This window comes from Ovis canadensis, chromosome 17, assembly GCF_042477335.2.
Source record: "Ovis canadensis isolate MfBH-ARS-UI-01 breed Bighorn chromosome 17, ARS-UI_OviCan_v2, whole genome shotgun sequence".
NCBI lineage: Eukaryota > Metazoa > Chordata > Mammalia > Artiodactyla > Bovidae > Ovis > Ovis canadensis.
Genome location: NC_091261.1, coordinates 74,657,290 through 74,681,989, shown reverse-complemented (window position 1 = coordinate 74,681,989; position 24,700 = coordinate 74,657,290). Strand labels below are relative to the sequence as shown.

The 24,700-nt window shown below is 52.2% G+C and overlaps 1 protein-coding gene across 1 annotated transcript in view; it reads right to left on the bottom strand.

The window, feature by feature from the left end:
* Positions 1-24,700, bottom strand: part of SSH1 (slingshot protein phosphatase 1) — a 57,453-nt gene that overhangs the window by 6,087 nt on the left and 26,666 nt on the right. The window contains exons 4-14 of the mRNA XM_069558257.1: positions 20,411-20,475; positions 19,815-19,936; positions 17,694-17,762; positions 16,050-16,115; positions 14,365-14,559; positions 13,231-13,324; positions 12,213-12,341; positions 9,102-9,148; positions 7,143-7,289; positions 5,416-5,616; positions 1,503-2,073 (exon numbers count right to left, since the gene is read on the bottom strand). Of these exons, the coding sequence (XP_069414358.1) occupies positions 1,503-2,073; positions 5,416-5,616; positions 7,143-7,289; positions 9,102-9,148; positions 12,213-12,341; positions 13,231-13,324; positions 14,365-14,559; positions 16,050-16,115; positions 17,694-17,762; positions 19,815-19,936; positions 20,411-20,475 (1,706 nt within the window). The remainder of the gene's footprint in view (positions 1-1,502; positions 2,074-5,415; positions 5,617-7,142; positions 7,290-9,101; positions 9,149-12,212; positions 12,342-13,230; positions 13,325-14,364; positions 14,560-16,049; positions 16,116-17,693; positions 17,763-19,814; positions 19,937-20,410; positions 20,476-24,700) is intronic.

Genomic DNA, 24,700 nt, shown 5'->3' with positions numbered 1-24,700 from the left:
CTGCAAGGGGCAAGAACATGGTGAGGGTGCAGTACAAGCTGAAGACCGAAAAATACAAGGAGGGTGGCGGGCGGTGCTCTCCCTTCAGCTGGTGTCAGGACAGAGAGCTCTCAGAACCGGAACCTGCTCAACCGTGACTGATGCAGGTTTGGAGACGAGTTAGACACTGAACTTCCTGCAAGCTGTGAACCCACGATCCTGGACGAATCCTTTGGCTACACAGCCAGGAGTGGGACCTCCAAGGGCCTCCCTTCTCAACTCTTGCCTCTGCCTCCTGCACCAAATGACCCTTTCCAGCACCCCGATTTCGCCTGGAAACCAGGGTGACTTTGCCCTCAGAGGATCGTGGTGGTTGTCCTGTCACCCAGTCGTGTCTTGACTCTTTTGTGACCCCCCCAGGCTCCTCTGTCCATGAGGTTTCCCAGGCAGGCACACTGGAGTGGGTTGCCATTTCCTTCTCCAGGAGATCTTCCCAAACCAGTGAGCGAAGCCATGTCTCCTGCACTGGCAGGTGGAATCTTTACCACTGAGCCACCAGGGAAGCCCTCAGGGCAGCGTGGGAATTGGTGAAATAACGTTTCTGGCACAGTAACCGCATCTCCCTTTCAGAAAGGGTCTGGGGTCTGCAGCCTGATGACAGACCCTGCTCGTCTGGCACGACAGAGCGCGGCTCCGAGAAACCATCACCTGACTGCGCTCTTCGCAGAGAGGTGGCGAAGGGCAAAGACAGCTTGGGAATGACTCTAATACAGACCCAAACACAGGTGCCCGCGGCCTCGACAAGGGAACCAGCCGGAGGTGGGCTTCATACACCAACAGGGTCTGTAAGACTATGTCAGATGGTGCTGCAGGACTGCTACCAATTTTCCCAAGGTGGCAGTGGTCCTGTGGTCCTGATATATATGGAAGCATTTGTGATGGGAACGACAGACTGGGGATTTGATTTGTTTCCACCTGATGTGAAGAGCCGACTCACTGGAAACAACCCTGAGGCTGGGAAAGATTGAAGGCAGGAGGAGAAGGGGGCGACAGGATGCGATGGGGCTGGATGGCATCATCGACTCAATGGACATGAGTCTGAATAACCTCCAGGAGATGGTGATGGACAGGCAAGTCTGGTGTGCTGCAGTCCATGGGGTCGCAAAGAGTCAGATACCACTGAGCAACTGAACAATAATCCGGGGTATGGGAAAGTGTATGGGGGTGAGATGAAAAGAAGAACAGCCACACACTGGTAAAGATCAAAGCTGGGTAACAATTTACATGTCTTACATTTTACGTAAGAAAAAAAAATTTAGAAGCCTTGCCTGACACAGCAACGGGGCAGCGGGGTCAAGGGAGCAGTGTACAGACATTCCTCGGGGCCTCTGGTCCTCCACTGTCTACCCTCCCGAAGGGCCTGCAGAACCTCTCGGAAATCCACCCAGGGGCTGCATGGAGCGGGGGCTGCCCCCGGGCGGAACGGAAGTGGCAGGCATGCCCCCCTCACCCCCCACGCCTACCTCCAGGTCGTCCGGGCAGCTCCTCTTGCTGTTGTTGTTATTTAGGTTTTCCCGGTTGAGCAGGTTATCGAGCTGGGCTGCCGGCCGCCCCCACCTCCCGGCTCCCAGGGCCTCCTCCCCTTCCATCTCCTCTGCCTGCGGCAACGAGCTGCCCTGGGCCTGGGGGCTCCCAGGCTCTGGTCTCTTCGTCACTTCCCTCTCACAGAGTCCGGGACCTTCTCGGGGGGGTCTGGCTGGCTGGGACACCTCTGCCAGCTGAGCACCTTCCTCCAGCAGAGCATCCCTCTCCAGATACTCCAGGTGGACGGGGCCGCCCATCTCATCGCCGGGGGCCCGCAGCAGAGGGTCTGAGAGTCGCCGGAAACAGCAGGGCAGAGTGGGGCCCCCGAGGGCCCCGCTGCCTGGGAACTGAGGCAGGGGGGCGGCCGCGTCCAAGCAGGGCAGCTGGGCTTCCGGGGTGCTGTCCAGGGTCTCTGGCTGGAAGTCCCCAGGCCCCGCGGGGTCATCCACAGGCTGCTGGAGGCAGCTGTCATCGGCCTGCTGGCGCCACAGTTTGTTGTGCCGCTGTTTGCTGGGAGAAAGGAGGAGGAGGAAGGTGAGCCGAGGCCAGTGCCCAGAGGGTCCTTGGAAGAGGCTGGTGGGGCAGGGGGGCAGCCCAAGGCTTGGGTGGATGCCAGGGGCTCACCTGGGTGAAGCCCCTCTGGGATCATTTATCCCTAAGACATTCAACGATGATGGAAAAGGCCCTGGGACCCCAAGTCATCGTGGCTCCCCCAGGAGCAATCCAGGTATGGTCACGTGAACAGCTCTGTCACATGATGAGGATGCTGCAGACGTGGGGGGTCTGGCGCTGAATCCCATCCCGGCCCCAGTGCCCCGGCTCACTGGTGCACCTCGCCCTGAATCCCAACCCGGCCCCAGTGCCCCGGCTCACTGGTGCACCTGGCCCTGAATCCCATCCCGGCCCCAGTGCCCCGGCTCACTGGTGCACCTCGCCCTGTATCCCATCCCGGCCCCAGTGCCCCGGCTCACTGGTGCACCTCGCCCTGAATCCCATCCCGGCCCCAGTGCCCCGGCTCACTGGTGCACCTCGCCCTGAATCCCATCCCGGCCCCAGTGCCCCGGCTCACTGGTGCACCTCGCCCTGAATCCCATCCCAGCCCCAGTGCCCCGGCTCACTGGTGCACCTCGCCCTGAATCACATCCCGGCCCTAGTGCCCCGGCTCACTGGTGCACCTCGCCCTGAATCCTATCACGGCCCCAGTGCCCTGGCTTACTGGTGAACCTGGACCTGAAATCCTATCCCGGCCCCAGTGCCCCGGCTCACTGGTGCACCTGGCCCTGAATCCCATCCCGGCCCCAGTGCCCCGGCTCACTGGTGAACCTCGCCCTGAATCCCATCCCGGCCCCAGTGCCCCGGCTCACTGGTGCACCTCGCCCTGAATCCCATCACGGCCCCAGTGCCCCGGCTCACTGGTGCACCTCACCCTGAATCCCATCACGGCCCCAGTGCCCCGGCTCACTGGTGCACCTGGCCCTGAATCCCATCCCGGCCCCAGTGCCCCAGCTCACTGGTGCACCTGGCCCTGAATCCCATCCCGGCCCCAGTGCCCCGGCTCACTGGTGAACCTCGCCCTGAATCCCATCCCGGCCCCAGTGCCCCGGCTCACTGGTGCACCTCGCCCTGAATCCCATCCCGGCCCCAGTGCCCCGGCTCACTGGTGCACCTCGCCCTGAATCCCATCACGGCCCCAGTGCCCCGGCTCACTGGTGCACCTGGCCCTGAATCCCATCCCGGCCCCAGTGCCCCAGCTCACTGGTGCACCTGGCCCTGAATCCCATCCCGGCCCCAGTGCCCCGGCTCACTGGTGCACCTGGCCCTGAAATCCCATCCCGGCCCCAGTGCCCCAGCTCACTGGTGCACCTGGCCCTGAATCCCATCACGGCCCCAGTGACCCGGCTCACTGGTGAACCTGTTCACACCACTGATGCTCAGTCTCTGTTCCACCCCCACTGGTCAAAGAAGAAACTGTATCTTTTCCTACTGCCTTTGTAGGGAAATAATGTGGATGAAAGCAGAGAGTTGGTAAAAAATTACACACATTCATGTGATCACGTAAACACGTGATGTACCTGAATAAAATTGGAAGACACCAGAAAATCGGAAATACTAGTGTAGGTCAGAGAGATTACAGGTCACTTTTTAAAAAAGTCTTATAGCACTATAGTATTATTTTTATATAACAATTTTTAAACATAAAGGGTTAAAAAAAATAAGAGACTCATAATGAAATAAGGTCAATGAGTCACCTCTGCAAACCTTAAGAGACTCACCACCATCGCGGGCCGAGAGTTAAGAGATGTAAACATAAAAGGATGTGCAAACTAAGGTCTTGCTGCTGTTTTCGGCCGTCTGCTCTGCGTGCCTAGGCCAGGCCAGGCGGGCCATCAGATGGGGCTGGGATTCAAGGTCAAAATGCTGTGCAGCTGTGAACCTGGCCTGGAGACCCCTGGCTGGGCTGCAAGCTATTGATGGTAGCAAGTGACTAAAGGGCTAAAGGAGCTGATATCTCCCATCCCCTCCCACTCAGCCCTGCCTGCACATCCGTCCAGCTGCTCTCCGGCTGACAGTGAAGGAGTCCAGAGATGTCCAGAGCTATTCTCCAGACCCCTGGTTGCTTCCTCAGATGTGGCCAAGAAGCTGGCGGACTTAGCCTGCGGCCTCCCCATGGCACCAAGCAGGAACAGCTGTCAGGGATGCCTTGGGCAGACTGAGCAGAAAAGGAGTAGGGAGAGTGAGTGGACTCCTCCCATGGGGGCAGGACCACCCTGCATGGGACCCCCAGAGGCTGACAGGCGTGGGGAACGCCCCTCCTCCCTGGGCCGCCCTCTGGCTGTGTGACATGGGACACCTCAACCTCCAGTGTCCATTCCTGACTCCCCGTAAATGAGGGATCCTCTGTCCTTTGCAGACCTTAGGTAGGTGGGTGGTGGTGGTTAGAGAATTAAAAAGCAGCTACGTCATCACTGACCACGAGATGGGTCTACTAAAGCATGTGGATGGTGCTCGTGGGAATTTCACAGCCACCTTCCGAGGGGATGGCGCGAGTCGCTCAGTCACGTCTGACTCTCCACAATCCCACGGGCTGTGGCCCGTCAGGCTCCTCTGTCCGTATGGCTACTCCACGCAAGAATACTGGGGTGGGTGGCCGTTCCCATCTTCAGGAGATCTTCTGAACCCAGTTCTCCCGCATTGCAGGTGGACTCTTTACCGTCTGAGCCACCACGAAAGCCCAAGAATACTGGAGTGGGTAGTCTATCCCTTCTCCAGGGGCTCTTCCTGACCTAGGAATTGAACCAGGGTCTCCTGCATCGCAGGCGGGCTCTTTACCAGCTGAGCCACCAGGGAAGAGTAGGAGGAGGGGCAGGGGAATGGGGCCAATTCTTAGCTCAGGAGAGGAGACTGTGACCGGGGCAGACGATGAGTCAGGCCTGAGCTGCCAGTTTGGCAGCGGCGGGCCCGGGTCTGCCCCTGCAGTCCCTGGAGCTGCCCTGCGTTGAAACCTGGCACGGGGCTGGGCACAGAGCAGATGCTTAGGAAACGGGGCAGCCCAGGGCCGAGCCGCACGTGGGAGTCCTGCCTTGGATCAGAAGCCGTGCCCTGCTCCCTCCAGCCGCAGAACAGCTTTCTGTGCGTGCCAACACAATCAACACAGATCCCTCCTGGAAACCGCTAATCAAACCCCAAACAATAGCTGTTTTGCTCAGACGGGCTCCCCTCCACCCCGCCAACCCCGAGGCAGGATTTCTGGCTGTGGAAGCCAACCCTGGGCTGGATGGGAGCGCGGCTGGGCAGCAGGGCTCTTGGAGCCTGGCTTTGCCGGTCGGTTCTTCCCGGCACATGGTCACCCACCTGGCGTCCAGGATGCCTTCATACTCAGACAGCTGCCTCATAAAGCCCGCGTTGGGGCGCGTGATGCTGCGTTTCTGCTTCACGTAGTTGTAGGCTTTCTCCAAGGTCCAGCCGAATTCCTTCATCGCGTAGGCTATGACCGTGGAAGCTGAGCGGCTGACGCCCATCTTGCAGTGGACCAGGCACTTGGAGCGGTTCCTCCTGCAACGGCCGGGGCGGGGAGAGAGGGCACGAGCTGGTGCAACTGCATTCTCTCCGTGAGACAGATATTTTTAAAACAAAAAACCCTGAGGTCATCTCATTGCCCAAACCCTCCAAGGTCCTGAGGTTTAGGTAGCAGGTGTCCACAGACCCTCAGAAGGAAATAACTTGGCTGCCAAATCAATTAGCACATAATGGGAAATCGAGATGGAGCTCTCCGGCTGGGCCCAAGTTTGGCAGGGAGAGAGCTCCTGAATTAGGCCATCTCTAGTGAAGAAGCAGGAGTCTTCCCGGGTTGGCCAGGATGGGCCGGGAGACCAGAGCCCCTTGGGCAGGCAGCAGCGAAAGGAGTTATCTGCAGAGCAGATGGGGACAGGGAGTGGGTTACTGCAGGAAAATGGGGTCAGCGGACGGAAAGCTCCAGGGCCCGGGAGAGAGAGCACCTCTGCAGACAGGAGAGCTAAGGAGCCACCAGAGAAAGAAGCCAAAGGAAACAGAAGGGCCGATAGGCTTTTTGTAAGGAGACGGTACGGGTCCGGGCAGGGCAGATTTAACAGACACGGCAAGCCAGGAACACTGTTGCTCTAGCTGCTGCTGCTCCAAAAAGGTGCGGGGGAACAGGCTGGGGGGGCAGGGGTGGGCACAGGCTGGGGAGGCCGCACCTGTGAGGGTTTATTTGTACAGGAGGTAGGGCGCCAGCCTGCCTGCTTACATTAGAAGCAGCCCACCTGTCAGGTAGGGACAGGCTCACTTCCTTTACCCCAGGCTTGAAATTCGTCCTCAGATCTCAGTTTGTTTTTTTTGGACTGCTGAAGTCTATGCCCCAGGAACCAGGGAAACTAAGATTTGGTCCTACATCATGGAGCTTTGAGCTGGAGGGGTGCAAAGCAGAAGGGGTGGGGGTGTCTCTTGATAGCGTCTCAAAAGAGTTGTTTCCTGCTGGTCCTACTTCAGGGAGACAGAGGTGTTCCTTGGGAGGGTAAGGTGAGGACAAGACAGGCTGACGCTGGAGACAGGCTTGAGGGCGCTGGGGGATGGGTGACCCCATCCTACGTGAACGGAGTCCAGCGAACTCAGGTGCAGGCGGCCACGGCTCCGGGCACTTGCCAGAGTAGATGTCTGGGCAGATTCCTCCGGGGCAGCAGCCCCAAAGGTCCTCTGAGTCATGTCTGGCCCGCATGCTCCCCCCCCTCCACCGGCTCAGCAACTCCCCACAGGCAGAGCGCCTGAGAGTGTGTGCTTGATACAGAAGCAGTGCCTGGAGCCAGAGCTGATGATGAAATGGGGGTCAAATGGCACGGCAGGTGGGAGAGAAGGTGCTCATCTGGGGCCCTGGAGAAGATGAGCGACTTGGCCCTGCCGGCGCCTGGGGTCCTCTGCTCTACAACCAGAGGATCGTGGCGTGCCGCTGGACCCTCGAGCCAGGAGGTGGCTGTGTCTGGGGTCCCCATTAACGTCTGCCCGCCCTGTGGCTGCCAGTCAGCGTCTTCCCCAGCCTGGTTTCTCTGGCTTCTCTGCCCACTTACTTTGCTTTGTTTATAAAATGGTACGCCTCGTTCCAGTGGGCGAGGAGGTCTGTGGTCTCCTCATCATAGACTCGGATGTTATGGTACGCAAATAAGCCAGGGAAAAAATTATCTATTTCTCTAGTGACGTTTAAAATATAGTCAACACTGCAATGAGAAAAAAAAGATAAAGAACAAATTTGGAAAATCAGAACAAGGATTGACAAAAAAACAGAGTAATAAAAAATTGCGTATGTAAAATTAAATAGCCAACGGGAATTTGCTGTCTGGCTCAGGAAACCCAAACAGGGGCTCGGTATCAACCTAGAGGGGTGGGATGGGGAGGGCGATGGGAGGGAGGTTCAAAAGGGAGGGGATATATGTATACCTATCGCTGATTCATGTTGAGGTTTCACAGAAAATAACAAAATTTTGTAAAGCAATTATCCTTCAAAAGAAATTTAAAAAAAAGAAAGATAGCACAAAAGGGAAAAAAAAAACTGTGCAGAGAGAACATTAAATACACATTTATAAAAGATCTGTGTTTTCATGGCAGAATTTCATAGGGGTTTTTTTTTTTTGGTTTTTTGTTTGTTTTGAAAGTGAAAGTCTGGCGCTAAGTTATCTCCGATTCACTGCAACCCCCTGGACTGCCTGCCAGGCTCCTCTGTCCGTGGGATTCTCTAGGCAAGAATATTGGAGTGGGCTGCCATTCTGGTATCTTTTAAATGCCCTCTGTATGATGAGAATATATTATATTTATGATTAAAAAAAACAAATTTCTGCATTAAAAAACTTATAAAAAGAAAGTTTCATTCAAAGCATTGTCAAACAATGTTAATTCTAGAAATTCATCATATGTATTAGTTAAACACATTTTTAAGTCTCTTAAAGCTTCAGAATTCAGAACTATTATGGGTATACAGAGGCTTAAAAAAAAAAAAAACAATGTCTCCACTTTTAAGTAGTTAAGCTGAATATATCCATCCATTATTCATGCCCTTGGGAACTGCCTTAAATCCTTTTTCAAACAAGATAGGCTATAAATAAATAAACAGTCTGGAGGGTTTGCTAACCCAGTTAACCCAGGTTCTATAGTTCTCTACTTAATACTTACATTCCTGGAAGACCAAAATAATTTCAGGAGTTTGAAAACACCTCAAATAGATCTCATAAGAGGATACTTATAAATGCTTTAGAAAAAGAGAAAAACCTTTAAAATCATTTATTTATTCCCAGCAAGATAAAGCATAGACAGGATAACCCTCCACTTCAAGATCCCTTTCTGTTGAAAGAACACATCTTAACCAGTAGCTCTGAAGATATATTTTAAGATTTGTTTAGTCTTGACTTTTAATGCAGTAATTCAAGAATGCCATCATGTCAGACAAACAGGATGGTGATTTTGTGGCTGTGTTGTTTTTTAAAAAGATGTCCAGACATTTGTTCTTAAAGGTCTAGATTTATACATTTTTTTAATTCCTGCTCCCAAGCGTTTCTCAGACTGAGGTATATGTTTTTGCCAACGCTGAGTATCTAACTGTGGGTGTCAGGCTCCAAAGCACCACCTCAGATAGAACAGGGAGTGGTCTGGGGCACACTGCTGACTGGCTCACAGGTAATAGGACGCTCAGCATCCCTGCCAGGCGATAGGGCAGTGGGAGGCGGCTCGTGGCCCTCCCAGGATTCAGGTTGCCCTGTACAGTTCGAGGGTGGCTTAAAATCGTTCTCCCTGACACCCACATTTCCAAACCCCAGTAATACCTAAAGCCCCTGAATCATTCAAGGAGGTGGCATTTCGAAGCACATCTGGTTTAGCTATGCCCATCAAGCAAGCCAGTGGCCGCTTTGGAGACTGGGGTGTGGGCAATTCCGGGCGGGTGGGTGGGCGGCACCAGGGCTCGGCCTCAACGGGACGGCTGAGCTGAGGGTTTCTAAACTGCCTGGAAGGACGAGGGGAGACAAGGGGGGCAGACTCACCCTGAGCCCTGTAGTTCCTCCAGGTTGGATGCATTCCATTCAGAGCCCTGGGGGACAGACCACACAGACCCCCGTGAGTGTTGCACGTCACCTCAGGGTTGCCTGTGGGATGCGCGGTGCGCGCCAGCCCTGATGGTGGTGCGGAATCTCAACAGCCCCTGGCCTCAGAGGAAGCCGACGGAAAGAAGCCAGTATCAAGGCAGGTTCCCTGAGAATTCAAGGCATCGTCGGAGAGAAGGGCAGGTCGAGGAAACCCTGCCCCTCCCCCTCACCACTCCTTTTCCCAGGTCTCCGGCGGGGTCCTGGGCACCAGAAGCAGTGACCCCTGACCTCCCAGGCAGGAGAGGGCACTTCTGCACCCCACTCACTGCAGGCAGGAATGGGTTTACCTTTTCTGGGAAGTATTTGGCAATGTTAAAAAAGTTCCCACCGTCTGACCTAGAAATTCCACTTATAAAAGGCTACCCCGAGGAAACACCCAGAATTCACACAGGAATATATGTGCAGGGATATTTATGGTCATTTATAATAACAGATCAGCGGAAACCACCCATGGGTTCAACAAGAAGAAATCAGTAACACAGATGATGATGGGTCCACGTGATGGAGCCGCCGAAATAAATCCTACTTTTGCAGGGTATTTAATGACACAGGGAAAGGCCACATAGTGAAAAAGGGTTTTCTAAAGCAGGATACAAAACTATAGAATCAACTAGTATGGTTCCTTTCTTTTTCTTTCTCTTTCCTTTTTAAGAAGTTATAAATGCATTAAAAAAAAAACCCCAGAAGACAGAAAAATAAACATTCCAGAGTATTAACAGTGACTGCCTCTAGATTAGTGAAATCAAGAATGCTTTTCTTCCTTAGACTTGCATTTCCTGGTGGGGATGCAGTCACGCAGTCGTGTCCGACTTTCTGAGACCCCATGGACTGTACCTGACAGGCTCCTCTGTGCACGGGATTTCCCCCGCGAGAATTCTGGAGTTGACTGCTACTTCCTCCTCCAGGGGCTCTTCCCAAGCCAGGGGTCAAACCCACATCCCCTGCACTGCAGGCAGAGTCTTTACTGCCGAGCCATCAGGGAAGCCCTTTATATTTCCTAACCGTCTATATCATGTTTTTGTTTTTTTTTTCCAGCCACTCTGTGCAGCATACAGGATCTTAGCTCCATAACCTGGGACTGAACCCAAGGTCCCTGCATTGGGAGCTCAGACTTCCCCGGACCGTCAGGGAAGTCACACAGGTTATAACTTCATATTTAAAAAATGGTTTCTTACAAAAACAAACCCTCCATTTCCAAGGAGGCAAAGAATACAGAAGGGGGAAAAAACAAAAAAAAGCCCGAAGACAAAAACACCACTTTGCTCTTAGGAAATGTGATGGACCCCGAGTCAGAAAAGCAGCAGCGCCCAGGGTCTCCCAGCGCCCTGTGGTCTGCCTTTTCTCACATCTCGGGCCGCCTAGGCCTAATTTGGGGGTTAGGCATGGGGCAACGGCCCCAGTGGAGCTGGCAGTGTGCGGGCAACTAGCTGGATTTCTCATACTGGAGGGAGAGGCTCAAATATAAAAATTCCTTTGGTATCTCTCATGGAAAAAGTGACATAAAGCACCGAGCCACACCGAAAAAAATAACGAGAGCTCCGCTAGGGCTGCGAGCATCCCCTTGCCGTGATCACCACCTGGTGGAGAGGCCAGCCAAGGTGCCTCTGGCTGTGTGTCCACCAGGGAAGATAACCCACTCCGCAGGGAGAAGAGTAGAGACAGGGCTGCTTTCAAGATTCCGGCTTCAAATCCACACACTTATAACCAGTTTACATACATACTACAGTAAATATCTATAGATCGGGGTTATAGATCAGTATATAAAAACTTGTTAAACATATGTATACTCCATTAAGTATATATCACGACATACACATTTGGGGAACTACTGGTTACTTCCTACAGGCAGAAAACAGTCGGTCACCCCTTCAGCAGCCAATATGCTCTGTCAACTTTCCCAAGGAAGTGATTTCTGCTCTGACCATGGGTACCATTTATGAGTGCCCACAGAAACTATACTCGGTGCTTTAAACACACGCTAACTTAAGCTTTGTAAAGGTCTGCTGAGCTATGTGGGTGCCTGCTCTGTGACTCTCTGCAACCCCATGGACTGCCAGGCTCCTCTGTTCTTGGGATTTCCCAGGCAAGAATACCAGAGTGGGTTGCCATTTCCTCCTCCAGGGGATCTTCCCAACCCAGGGATCAAACCCTCATCTCCTGAATCACCACTGAGCCGCTTGGGGAGGCCCTTCTGCCCTGAGGTATAGAATGAAGGAAAAGTGAGGCCGAAAGGATTGCTCCCAGGCACCTAGCTGGTCAGGCTGTGGAACGGGACCCTGATGCGGTTGGCGGGGGCGGGGGAGGGGGGTGGTTTCCAGTTTCCATCATGCCCTGCGGACCCCTCACTGTAGGAACCTGCCTTCCTCTACGGTCCCCCTGACTTTGAAAATGTGCCGGTTGCCTTCTATGGAGATGGACAGCTTTATGAAAATCTGAGCGAGAGATGGGGCGGAGGGAGTGATGGATGTGCAGACCCCGCCGGCTGTGTGTCCGCAGGGTCTACTCCCTCCAGGGGCTCTGGGAGCAGGGCCGGGGGCAGTTGTGCACCAGCGGGGAGGGCGGGGCAATGCTGCCGCCTCTGCCTTTTCTCACGTCTCGGGCCGCCTAGGCCTAATTTTGGGGTTAGGCATGCGTGCTCCCTGCAGTAACTGGGCTTTTTTTTCCAGCCCACAGACCATTTGGAGGGGGTTTCTGGTAGTGACCGAGGAAGGCGGGAAGGTGGTGTGTGTCTGAAAAGGGCAGCCAACCGCCGACGCCAGAGAGCTCTTCAGACAACTCCCCGCAGCTCAGCTGGGAGCCTCGGCTCCAATGTCTGGCTCAGTAAGCAAACCAGTAGGCTGAAGGCCAGAGAAAAGGGTCAAGAGGGGAGTTCCCGTAAAAGTTACCACGGAGGCTCCAGGAACTCAAGTTTCTCCCCCCCTCATGACTTGCTGCAAACTCTAAACAAATCCCGGTCTGAGTTACATCCCCCGCCCCAAGCCAGGCCCCGCCCGACACTGTGCCTCTTACGAGATAAAGATGGTCGAAGATGAGAGAGGGCTTGTCCATCTGTCCCAAGATAAGGAGCATCTCATTGTCTATGAATTCCTTGAATTCTTTCAGGTTACAGTTCATCTGTTTCTCTAATTCATTACGAATCTGCAGAGTGGAAAATATTAGGAGGGGTTAAAAAAAAAAAAACAAGACAAACAGTTCCTTCAGAGAAGTCAGGTCACAACATGAACTACGCTGCTGCTGTTGTTCAGTCTCTTAGTTGCATCCGACTCTTTGCAACCCCTTGATCTGTAGCCCCCCAGGCTCCTCTGTCCATAGGATTTTGCAGGCAAGAATACGGAGCGGGTTGCCATTTCCTTCTCCAAAGGATCCTCCTGACCCTGGGATCGAACCTGTTTTCTCTGCATTGATAGGCAGATTCTTTACCTCTGAGCATCCTGAGAAGCCCAACTGTGGCTGTTTTCAAAGGAAGTATTTGGGGGCTCTTTTCAAGAGTCATCATATATGCATTTAGACATAGCGAACACACGCGTGGGTGGCAGGAATACAGGCTGCTCGGCCTCAAAGTGACTCTGACTAGGGGACATTTATTATTTCAAAGAAGGAATCTGATTCCCTGGGATCTTTTCTACTGAGTTGAAAGCACTTAATGCTTTTCCAATGCTCAAATCTATCACCGTGAAAACATAAGATCAGTTTCATCTCGCTTTGGAAGATACCATGATGGGCTTCATTGTGTATTATTTCATAAAAAGACTGCTTTGTACACCGTCAACCTGCTGCTGAATTCAGCTGTTACTATAATTCACAGCATTCCGTGGACAAAAAGCAACAGAAAGAAGAAAACAAGCGATCCAGAAAAACAATAAAGGGTAGTTTCCTCTGGCTTTGGAAGGATTTTTTTTACACGTGCTAATTCATAAACAGATCGTATGTGACTTTTTTACAATGGCAGCTTCAACCTCTCGGCTCTACGCAATCGGAAGCAGGGACGCCCGCCACCTCGGCCTGCCCAGCAGGGACGCGCTCTTACTTCTTTCGACGTCACATTCTCCAGGTCTTGACTCATCATGATGCTCCGGAGTTTGGCTTTGATGAGACGCTCTGTCCTCTCCCCTTCGGTCGGCCTGGGGAGAAGTCGTGTTTAGGGACGTGCAGAACTGAAGAGGCCTGTGGTCGGCATTCACAGAAACCCCAGCTGCGCCTGGGCGGCACGGGGCACGGCTCAGGCACGTCCTCAGTGAGAAGGGGAGAGGGGCAGGGATGTCCCCTAAGGATGCAAACGCTGGTGGCGAGGCACCCTCACTCCTTGTGTGGGTCTGCAGAGCCCCAGACTCTCAGGGCTGGAGGCTGGAACCCCTGGGGCCCTCAGGAAGCCTGTGGCCCAGCTGCATCCGGCTCCTGTTACCTCCTTACACATTTAAACGGAATCAACGTCTGCGAGCCTCCCTGCACCTTCTACAGGCCAGCCTGATCCTGACCCTGGGGCCACACGGACTGAACAGGACAACCCTTCTCGCACGTGATGCGCCGCCTTTATACTCGAAGGCACATATTCTGGCCAATGCTCTTGTAATTTCTTGGAGGCCTCATACATGTGGCTTCTGTCCTCCCCACATATGCTGGGCTCCCCTCCATCTACAGCCCTCCTACATGCGATGTCCCTGAGGAACAGGACACTCAGGACGAGGATCTTACCAGGAGAGAAGGGGCAAGTGCCTCCCTCCTTCTGGGACTAGAGCTGACTGAGTGTGGCCTTGGGGCACACGGAGGCACCTCTACAGCCTCTGAGAGGCAGCTCCGGGCCTGCTTTCATGAAGTCGTGTTTCGGGACCCGAGGAACCAGACGTTACATTCATCTTATAAACTTATTCACTCTTATAAGCAGAGGAAGAGGCTTTGCAAACCCGTCTGTGGCCCTGGGGAAGAGGGGCTGGAGCACCGCACAGGGAGGCTGATGAACAGTTATGGAGCTGCTCCCCAGAAATGCATTTATACTTGAATTCGTCTATAATTTCCAAAGGGGGAGTGGAAGTCACATATCCTCCCCGCAGCCAAAGACAACCCCCGGGGGCTGCAGGTCAGGAACCCCTGCCTGCGGTGCTGGTTCTGGGACATGACGGGGCGGGATGCTGTGCGGGCCAGGGTCCGGGGTCGGGGCACTCACTTGTCTGCGAACAGGGCGGGGGAGTCGGGCCGCGTGGACTCGAGGTCCTGCATGGCGTTCCACTCGTTGATGCAGCTCTGCTCAGAGCCGATGCAGCTCTCGTAGTATGAGGCCCAGAGCAGCGCCACGCCCCCTGGGAAGTAGTTGTGCCGCCGCGCCACCTCGCAGGCCTTGTGCAAGACCTGCAGGGCAGACCTGGGGCCAGGGGAGGGGGAGAGGGTCAGGGACAGGAAACCCGAGAGAGCCGCACAGCCGCCAGGCACCTCTGCGGGCCTCCAGGACACGGGGCAGTGACCCTGAGGGCCGAGATAGCACCTGCCATCAGCCCCAAGGAGGGAACAACACAGCTTCCTAACTTGCCCAGTCGGGCAGGCTCCCAGGTCACGTTCCATCCGCGGGTGGGCTCCCAAGGACGGATTCTCTGCTGAGGCTGCAGTTACCTTGAAGGCAGGGACCCCAGTTTAGCAGAGCAGTTGCAAGGAAAGCTTCCTCAACACGCAGCACAGAGGGCTGGTTGTATCCTCAGTCAGTTAATTTTCAGCTCCCTCCCATCAATGTCAGAATAGCTTAGATGCTCAGACTTCCTAGGGAAATGAGTTCTAGAAACTAATTTTAATATGAGAACTAACTGCAGAAGAGGTTTGGGAAGGCAGAGTGGGGCAGAAGAAACGAAACTGCCAATGCATATGGTAGCAGCCAATTTACTTATCCGTTTCCTACTTCTTTTTACAAAAATATCTGCTGAGTATTTCTCAGTGAATGGGGTGAATCAGGTATCAATGAAGGGTGGACAAACGAGGCCTTGGATGGAAAAATGATCAGCGAGTGAATGGCTACAGTGTAAGACACTGAGTCGGGGGCACCCCTTCAAAGACTGGAGACAGAATTACCACATGATCTAGAAATTCCATTCCTAGGTACATTCCCCAAAGAATTGAAAGCAGGGATTCAGCAGATACTTTGTCTGCCAGAGGTCACAGCAGCTCTATTCATAGCCGCCAAAAGGAGGAAGTAACCCAAATGTCCATCAAGGGACGAACAGATAAACAAAAGCAGTATATCCATATAACAAACTTACTGTTCAGCCTTAAAAAGGAATGGAGTACGGCAACATGGATGAACCCTGAAAGCATCACGCTAGGTGAAAGAAGCCAGACACGAGAGGATGGGATGCTGTATGACCCCACTTACATGAGGGACCCAGAACAGGCAAAGTTAGAGGGAGAGCGAAAATAGAGGCTACCAGGCGCTGGGAGGGGGGGCAATGGGGAATTAACGTTTAATAAATGCACAGCTTCTGTTTCAAGTGATGAAAAGTTCTGGAAGTGGACAGTGGTGATGGGTGTACAACACTGGAAATGTACTTAATGTCACTGAACTGCAACCTTGAAAAACGCTTAAGGGACTTCCCTGGCGGTCCAGTGGTTAAGACTCCGAGCTCCCAATGCAAAGGGCGTGGGTTCCACGCCCCGGTTGGGGAACTGAGATCCCACATACTGCACAGAGTGGCCAAAAAAAAAAAAAAAAAAATGCTTAAAATGGTAAATTTTATGTTACATGTATTTTGCCACACACATAAAATAAACATACCTAAACGTGCTTCTCAGGAGATGGGGTTTTTTAATTCGTGCTGTCAGCTAGGAAAATATTTGTAAGGAGTTAAAAGTCCCCGAAACCACACTTACCACATAGCCTGGACAGACACAGGCTTGAAGACGTGCATCCTCCCAGCGGTGCTGACGCTGAATCCACTGGGAATGAAAAACAAAAGACGGCATGGTGAGAAGGCGGAGCCCCCAACCACGTCACTGCCAGGTGGTGGGGGACACCCCAAGGACAAGTCTGCCTCACACTGTCTGACGAGGGACCGTAGGCCACAGAGACAATGGCAAAAGCGAAAAAAAAAGAAAAAAAGAGAGAGAGAGAGAGATGGGTTCTCAGATCCGGAAGACTGGCTTTTAACCCAGCAACGCAAAGTCAGCCGAAAACCGCAAACCCAGCAAAGGGCAACCCCAGCACTGGGCACTCTCGCTTCACTTGCCCACCCCGCTCCCCTACTTCTGGCCCCACACACACTACCTAGGTTTGTTTTTTGTTTTGTTTTTCATTAGGGTCTTAGTTGCAGGCATGTGGGATCTAGTTCTCTGACTAGGGATCAAACCAGGGGCTCTCTGCGTTGGGAGCCTGGAGTCACAGCCACTGGACCATCAGGGCAGTCCCCATCTATGTTTTTTAGAGTTGCGTAAGAAACACATTAATGAAAGATAAAAGTTTAAAAGGGGAATATATATGGTAATTCCTTGGAGGTTCAGTGGCTAAGACTCCTTGCTTTCATTATAGGGGGCACAGGTTCGATCCCTGGTTGAGGAACTAAGATCTTGCAAGCTGCACAGCAGGGTCAAAAATTTTTTTAAAAGTAAACACAAATTTTTAAAAATTAGAAAAGTAATCGTAAGCCCATGTCTTCAGTAAATCTGATTTTCATTTTTCCCTCCCAGTTTTATCTACACAGCCACATAACTTTTCTTGCTGGAATCGCAGGTGGAGATCATTTCCTCTCCTGCTTCTTCCCACTCTTGGCTGTACCTGAGGTCCCCCCACCTCACGGCCGCTCTGGGATCTGGACTGCCCTCTGGCTACTGGGATGATTCCGCCTCTTCAGCGCCCCCAAGGGGCACCTGAAACACACTGCACCTGTTGGTTGCATGTCTCCCCTCAGCCCTCAGAGACCTGAAACTCCAGCCGCACCCTATTACCCGTGCACTTGCAGGGACCAGTCCCGGGAGGACACACGGCGAGTGTACATTTAAAAACTCAAGGCAAATGGATGAATGTCCGTTTAACGCTATTCTTGAACTTCATACAGCAGAAGATCTCCCCAAAAGTAGAATGTTTCTGTTGGCACCTCATGACCCAGACTCCCTTCTCATTAGAGGTGTGTGCGTGCTGAGCTGTGCCTGACTCCTTTCGACCAAATGGACTATAGCCTGCCAGGTTCCTCTGTCCATGGGATTTCCCAGGCAAGAATACTGGGTTGGGCTGCCATTTCCTCCTCCAGGGTATCTTCCTAACCTAGGGATCAAACTCATGTGCCCTGCACTGGCAGGTGGGATCTCTACCACTGAGCCATCAGGAAAGCCCAAACTCCCTGGTATCACGTCCCAAATGGACCCTGCCTCGTGTGCCTCACGGGAGGGCAGTGTTACTCCTCCTGACGTGATAAACATGTCACACACGGAGATTGTGTTAATGATTACCCAACGATGTCCAAACTGACTCGTGTTTCAAAGCCTATGGTGAAAGAAGCCCTTTTAAAGAGGTCTCCTTACCCATCTCCATCGAGGTGGATTTTTGTGTCGCTCCACAGTCGTAGAACCATCCCGATGGTACAGCTTTTACTACACAGGAGGGAAGAGGAGACATCTGGAGTTAGGGTCCACCCTCCTGCACGAGGCCTTCCCTCGCTGTGTCTCCACCCAGCTGGTGCAGCTCACAGCGGGGAACCACCACCTGCCCTGGGTCCTGCTCCCTAGGGGTGTATCTGTCTGCAGGGACAGCCCACCACTGAATTCGAGAAGACGTGGGCCTAGGATGGCCAGAAACCCCAGCTTAGAGACAGTCACGGGGGACCATGACTCCATAAATGCTAGGTCTCAGCTGCAGCTCTCAGGGGCCAGGAGCAACCAGTGGACCACACGCCCGCAGTGCAGCAGGAGTGAAGCCGACAGCGGCAGGCATGCACCTGGCACGAGGCCACACAGTCTGGGGGACACAGGCGAATAGTGGCAGGTACCCTCAGTCTCCTGTCCTGGGGTGGCAGGGGTGGGGAAACTGCCAACATCAGGACTGGAGTTCACTTCTGGGCCTCTGTTTCTGTAGCTGCTGTGCAGTTGGTGTTTTAAAATCAAGTTTAACCTGCGTTTTGGTTTTTTTTGCCCATCCTAACAGCGATATGATACCTGACCACTTCAGGTATCATAGCCTGGCACTGCTGAGAAACACAGATGGAAAGAAAAGGCTTTATCAGAGGGTCTCCTCGGATCCCTATGAAAGTTCTTCAGGCATTTGAAAAAGAGTTGGCTTGTGAGAAACAGCCGTCACTTCCAGGGCCAGCTCAGACCACCTCCGGGGACCCTACACGGACATCTCTCTGCTATGGGTTGACAGGCCCCAAGGGACTATGGCTATGCACACAAAACCGTGCCACAGGCAGTCCTCGGGTTCACGAAACCCACTCAATCCTCTGAGTATCAGCAGCCATGGGGGATCTTTTCAACCCTCCGCTTCTGTATCTGCCTTCCTATTACTTCATTTACTTGTAACAAGCAATGGAGTCTTGGTCGCAAGGGTGGGACTAATGGCAGCCCCCTCGCAAGAACAAGACGAGACAGCACGGTCTCCACGCCAACCACAGCCTCTGCGGCTCGTGACTTCTGCTATCAATTCTGCCTGAAGTGCTCTTCCAACGCATCCTCTGACCTGCCCCAACCCCAGACTCACCTGACAAGCCCATTCGTCCTCTAAGACTGGGCTTAGCCATCGCCTGCTCCTGAAGGCCTCTGGCAGGCTCCCTGCCAGGCCCGTGCCCCTCCTGGGTTCCCACGACCACCCCACACTTCTCCATTACTGGGTACATCACCCTGACTTCTGGAGACGGCTCTTTCCCCGCTGAGCTTACAGGCTCTTTGAGGCCGAGAACCGTGGAAACTGTTGCTGCCCTGTGTGCCTGGGCTGAGCCTATTGCCTCATACTCAGGAGAATGCAAGCGCATGGCTTGCTTAATGAAGAGCAGGTTAATGAGGAATAAAGAGAGTCTACTCTAATCCAGTTTTAACAAATTCAGGTTCAGCAATGATCTCACTTACATTAACTTCTCCGATACGTAAGGAGAGTCGTTCACCTCCATTTAACACATATAATAAGGTCTATGATATAACTATTAGAAAGTTGGCCTCCAGTTATTGGGAAATTCCCAACCCCTCTTCAAGCCTCTGACCCAGGACCCATCAACAAGCACTTGGGAATCCACGGGATATTAATACTGAATCAGGCCCTTGATATAATCCCCATCGATCCCATACTTCCATATGGGATGGTCAGCCTGGAAGGCGCCTTCCTGCTTTACCTGGTCTGGCTCCTGCTTGCCCTGGGGTATTCACCACAGCTGTCACTTCCTCCAGGAAGCCCTCCTGGTTAAGGTGCCCTCTTCTAGGGCACCCCTGGGACCCAGGGTTAAATCTCTAAGCAGAGTGTAGGCCCTAAGCTCTCTGAGAGCAGAGACTGGACCAGCACAGCACACGAGAGCTAAAACAAGGGGCTCCATGGTCCCCAGGGCCTGACCACCTTGTCATCTACTGTCCCCACCATGGGTGTGGGACCCTGGAAACCTTTTTCCAGCAGCAACTCCTGGCCCTGCCGCAGAGGGGAGCCACCGTGCAGGGCAGACTCACCTCTCCTTACTGGAAAAGTCGACTCCCAACAGGATACTCTCCTCCGTGTCCTGGCGCCCGCTGCTGTCCACCACCACCATGTAGCGGACCCGCTCTGCCCAGGCACTCTCCAAGCGCACGGCCTAGATGGGCGGACATGCTCTTGCTGGCCTGCCTTTCCAGGTGGCCGCCCCTTCCTCCATCAGCCCAAGACCGGAGACTTTTGTTTTTATCTTTCCCCTGAGAGTTTCAGCATTAAAATGAAAGTCTTACATCTGGTCTATATCCCCAGAATGAGGGACAGCGCCTGGCTCAAAGGAGACCCTCAAACTTCGTTAAATACGAGTGAACAAATAAAACCCAGAGAAAGACGATTTCAGCTCAGCACAGACTGACCCAGAGATCTTATCCACCCTTTCCTGCACCTTCTGGGGGACAGAGGAGCAGATGGGGAATTTGGCCTTAGTGAACAGCTTGGGAGAATTTGCTATAATGTAAGAGAGCCAACCCCCCACCCCCTCATTCCCCGACCTCCCTTCCAACTCCCTGCTCGTCAATAAGTGCCTACCAAATGTCACCATTAAAAATGAAAACTTGCCACTCTCGTCTCTTCTTACCAGCTTGATTCTATCTTCACAACGCAGAAGGTTGATCATGACTTGAAGATGTTGAGGCAGGTCCCCTGTTGGATGAATGGAGAAAGTTTAAAATAGGTCACCCACCTACTTTCCAGGCAGATACCCAGGAGAGGCTGGTTTTGAGGGTCTGGAAGACCTGGACTTCCCTTAGTCCACTCCTGAATGCTGAAATGAGTATGGGTGAGAGAGAGAGTTCATTGCCAGGTTTTTTAAAGTTGCTTTTGTTTTCTGAACGAAATGCAATATGTGTTTTTTATTATTACATACAAAAATCTCAAAAATACAGATAAGCCTAGAGAAGAAACGTTATTAAATTCAAGCAAATGTGACTTTGCAGGGGTGGAGGCAGCAGCAACTATAGACACAGCTGAAGAGAGGGATTTGCTGAGGGTTGGTCTGAAGGAAAAAGGACTTGGGGTTATTTTCTGCTTAAAAAATCTGCCTTCAGTGCAGGAGACGTGGGTTTGATCCCTGGGTCAGGAAGATTCCTGGGAGAAGAGAATGCATTCCAGTATTCTTGCCTGGAGAGTTCCATGGACAAAGGAGTCTGATGGTACTACAGTCCATGGGGTCTCAAAGAGCTGGACATGACTGAGTGACTAACACGCACACTCCACTTTCCTTAAAAGAGGGTGAAAGACATGACTTCTATAACCAGGAGGGAAAATGTTTTAAGTCACTGCACAGAGAGAAGGTATGTGCTGGGTACCCAGAGATATAATTTGAGTAAACAGCAATGGCATTTTTTTTCCTGCTAAAAAACATATACTCTCTGTTTGTTTCCCCCAGGTGATTGAAAAGAGACAGGAATCCAGGGTCAGCCTCCAATCATCACTGAGTGGCCGCAGGGTCCCTGGGGGGTGCCTCTGGGCTGCAGGGCGGGGAAGAGAGTTTCTCGGAGATGGTGAGGCTCCACAGCCACGCAGGATCCAACCCACAGGAGAAGGGCTACGTCTCCCAGGCACAGGGGACCCCATAACTGAGCTTCAGAACTAGAAAGTAGTGAGGGTGTTTGCAATGCCGCTTTTTTTCCTAGCTTATGTATATATTTCAAATATGTCTGTGTGGGGATCGTTCTGAAGAAACGGTTCAACTGTAAAGATGCTGATGTGGAAGAAAAGTGCAAGGAGTAATTCACAGAAAATCCATAATCATTTCAGGTTGTGCAACACTCCTAAGAAATAATTATCTTAAGAAAAAAAATGATCCTACAGATCATGATTAGAACCCAGAGGGATTAATCCACTGGCTGTGTTCCTTTTTTCCAAACTTGATTTTCCCATATGATTTTTTTAAGTTGGTATGTTGCATTTTCATTTTTTATTTAGTTCAAGAAATTTTCTTTTTTATGGCCATGCGGTATGTGGGATCTTAGCTCCCTGACCAGAGATTAGACCCCTGGCATCCTGACATGGAAGTATAGAGTCTCAACCACTGGACCGCCAGGGAAGACCCAGGGCATGCTCCTTTGGCAAAAAGCATCTTTTTAATCTTAAAGAAGGCTGACAAATGATGTGCAAACGGCACTTCCAGCCTCAGAGAGGAGTCAAGTTTGTTGGAAACCGGCCCCCTTGTCTTCTCTCTTCCAGGATCCCACAGAGTACAACACCATACGCTGGCACCACGTCCCATGAGAAATGACTTGGAGGGGACTGTCCTCGGTCCTTTTCTCTACCCAGAGGCATGCTTACCTGTCGTGTCACCAACATCAGGATGGCACACAACCACCACAGCTGGGCGCCCCCACCCCCTACTCTGAGTCACAAAGGCACACGGATGAAGGCGGACACCAGTCCCTTGTCTGATGAGTGGCTCAGTGAAAACGAAGCTGTCCACACAGATAGAGGCCTTTCTGGAAAAGGCAATGGCACCCCACACCAGTACTCTTGCCTGGAAAATCCCATGGATGGAGGAGCCTGGTAGGCTGCAGTCCATGGGGTCGCTATGAGTTGGACATGACTGAGTGACTTCACTTTCACTTTTATGCATCAGAGAAGGAAATGGCAACCCACTCCAGTGTTGTTGCCTGGAGAATCCCAGGGACGGGGGAGCCTCGTGGGCTGCTGTCTATGGGGTTGCACAGAGTTGGACACGACTGAAACGACTTAGCAGCAGCAGCAGCAGCAGCAGAGGGCTTTCAGTGGGACTGTCTGCTGAGACATGGAATTGCTGACAGAGAGAAATCCCAACCCCGGGCCTGGCAGCCTCACACAGTCTCTGTATGTTAAAGTGTTCGGTAAGCACTTGCAAAAAAGAAAAAAAAGCAGAGAATTTGAGCCTGAAGTATAGGTCAGCCCTGGAAAGGAAGAGTCTCGGCCCAACTGGACTGGCTAACATGAGCGGAATCACTCGACGTGGAGTCATGTCCTCAGCTTGGCATGGGGTTTGCTTAGGGGCCTGTGGGTCGTCTGGGGGACTTGCCGTGAAGTCCAGTGTGTGCCTGACCCACAGCCATGTACTGAGCATCTGTGGCCAATGGGCAAGCCCTGCTTTTCGGAGCTCACTGTCCGTGCCCCCCAGACCCCAGGGCAGAAAAGCCAACACACCAGGCTCCCTTCCCATCCTTGTGTTACCTTCCAGAGATGCACCAACCGGGTGGAATGATTTTACAAGACGGTTTTGTAGTCACTTCCCCAAGACTGCACACAGTATGCAAATATTCGCTGAATTTGAGGAAGGAGACATTTAATACTTAGGGAGCAAAACTGAGCATTGGCTTTGCTCATGCATTATGGTTAAGCCATGCACAACAGTTTACATTCCTTATAGGCAGAAGTGCTAGCAGATTAAGAAGCAAAGGTTCTGTTTGTAGTTTTATTGTACCAGCAGGCACTGTAGCAATGATTACAGCTACGCAGGCAGAGCACCAAGAAGGTAGGCCTGTTAACGTGCATAAATTTCACATTTCTTGTCATCGGAGTTACCAACCGATATTTGATGCCCGTTGTAAAGATTAGGAGACCAAAGCTCAGAAACTGACTCTGAAAGTTCTGTATGCTTGCAGAACTGGATCAGAAGCCAGGTCTGTCTGGCTCCAGAGTAAATATTCTTTCCACAAAACTCACTGCCTCCCTGTGCAGAGGGATTGTTTACTTAGCTTACGACAGACCTAAATCTTGATTATAAATATCAGCATGTGACAATATTGACTGAGCCTTGGGGTTTGCTATAAAATCTAAGACAGGAAATTCTAGCCCAGAGACTCAGCTCCCAGATGAGGCTTGATTGACTTGACGTTAGACAAACAAGATGACCGAAGTGACAACAGGACTGGCCCCAACTGCCAGCTCCTTTGATTCGCTGCAGTTCTGAGAGGCGAGGTCTTTCCAGCGCCTATTCAGACGTGCGCTGCCCATCCAAGAAGTGCCTGGAGAGGCTCCCCACTGGCTACAAAGATCCACTTGCACGCAAATGCCTCCCTAATCCTTTACTCCCAAATGCCTTCAGGTTCAGGGTCAAGTCACCTAAGAAAACCCGTCTTACTGCTTTGTTGTTGCTGTGCAGTCGCTCAGTCCGACTCTGTGCAACCCCATGGACTGCAGCATGTCAGCCTTCCCTGTCTTCCACTTCCTGGGCATTTCTTTTCTTTTTTTTGAAGCTTTTTTTTTTTTTTTGTAGACCATTTTTAAAGTCTTTATTGAACTGGTTACAATATTGCTCCTGTTTCTCTGTTTTGGTTTTTTGGTCACAAGGCACAAGGGATCTCAGTTCCCCAACCAGGGACTGAACCCGCACCTTCTGCATTGGAAGGCGAAGTCTTAACCACCGGACCGCCAGGGAAGTCCTTGGACACATTTCTTATTTCCTTGCTTTTGTGCCTCAGTGAATACTTGCTTTGATCCCATTTTATAATTTCTGTCTACTTCCAAAAAACCACCCACCATTAAAAAATAAAGACTTTCCAACCCAATATGTGCCCAAGGTTTGTAAATAAATTCCCCAAATGAGAGCTTTCCAAGTGCTCAGAGCAATGACAGGCTAGGCATCTCGCACCCCAAGGCAGTAATTTTCAAGGGGACAACATCTGGCCATAAGATGCTCTGGTACATTTGTTAAAAAGGCATGTGAAGAAAGGGAAAGCGTTAGCTGCTTAGTCATGTCCGAGTCTTTGCGACACCTTGAACTACGGTCCACCAGGCTCCTCTGTCCATGGAATTCTCCAGGCAAGAATACTAGAGTGGGCAGCCATTCCCACTAGGGGAATCTTCCCAAACCAGGGATCAGACCCGGGTCTTCTGCAAGGCAGGCAACTTCTTTATTGTCTGAGCC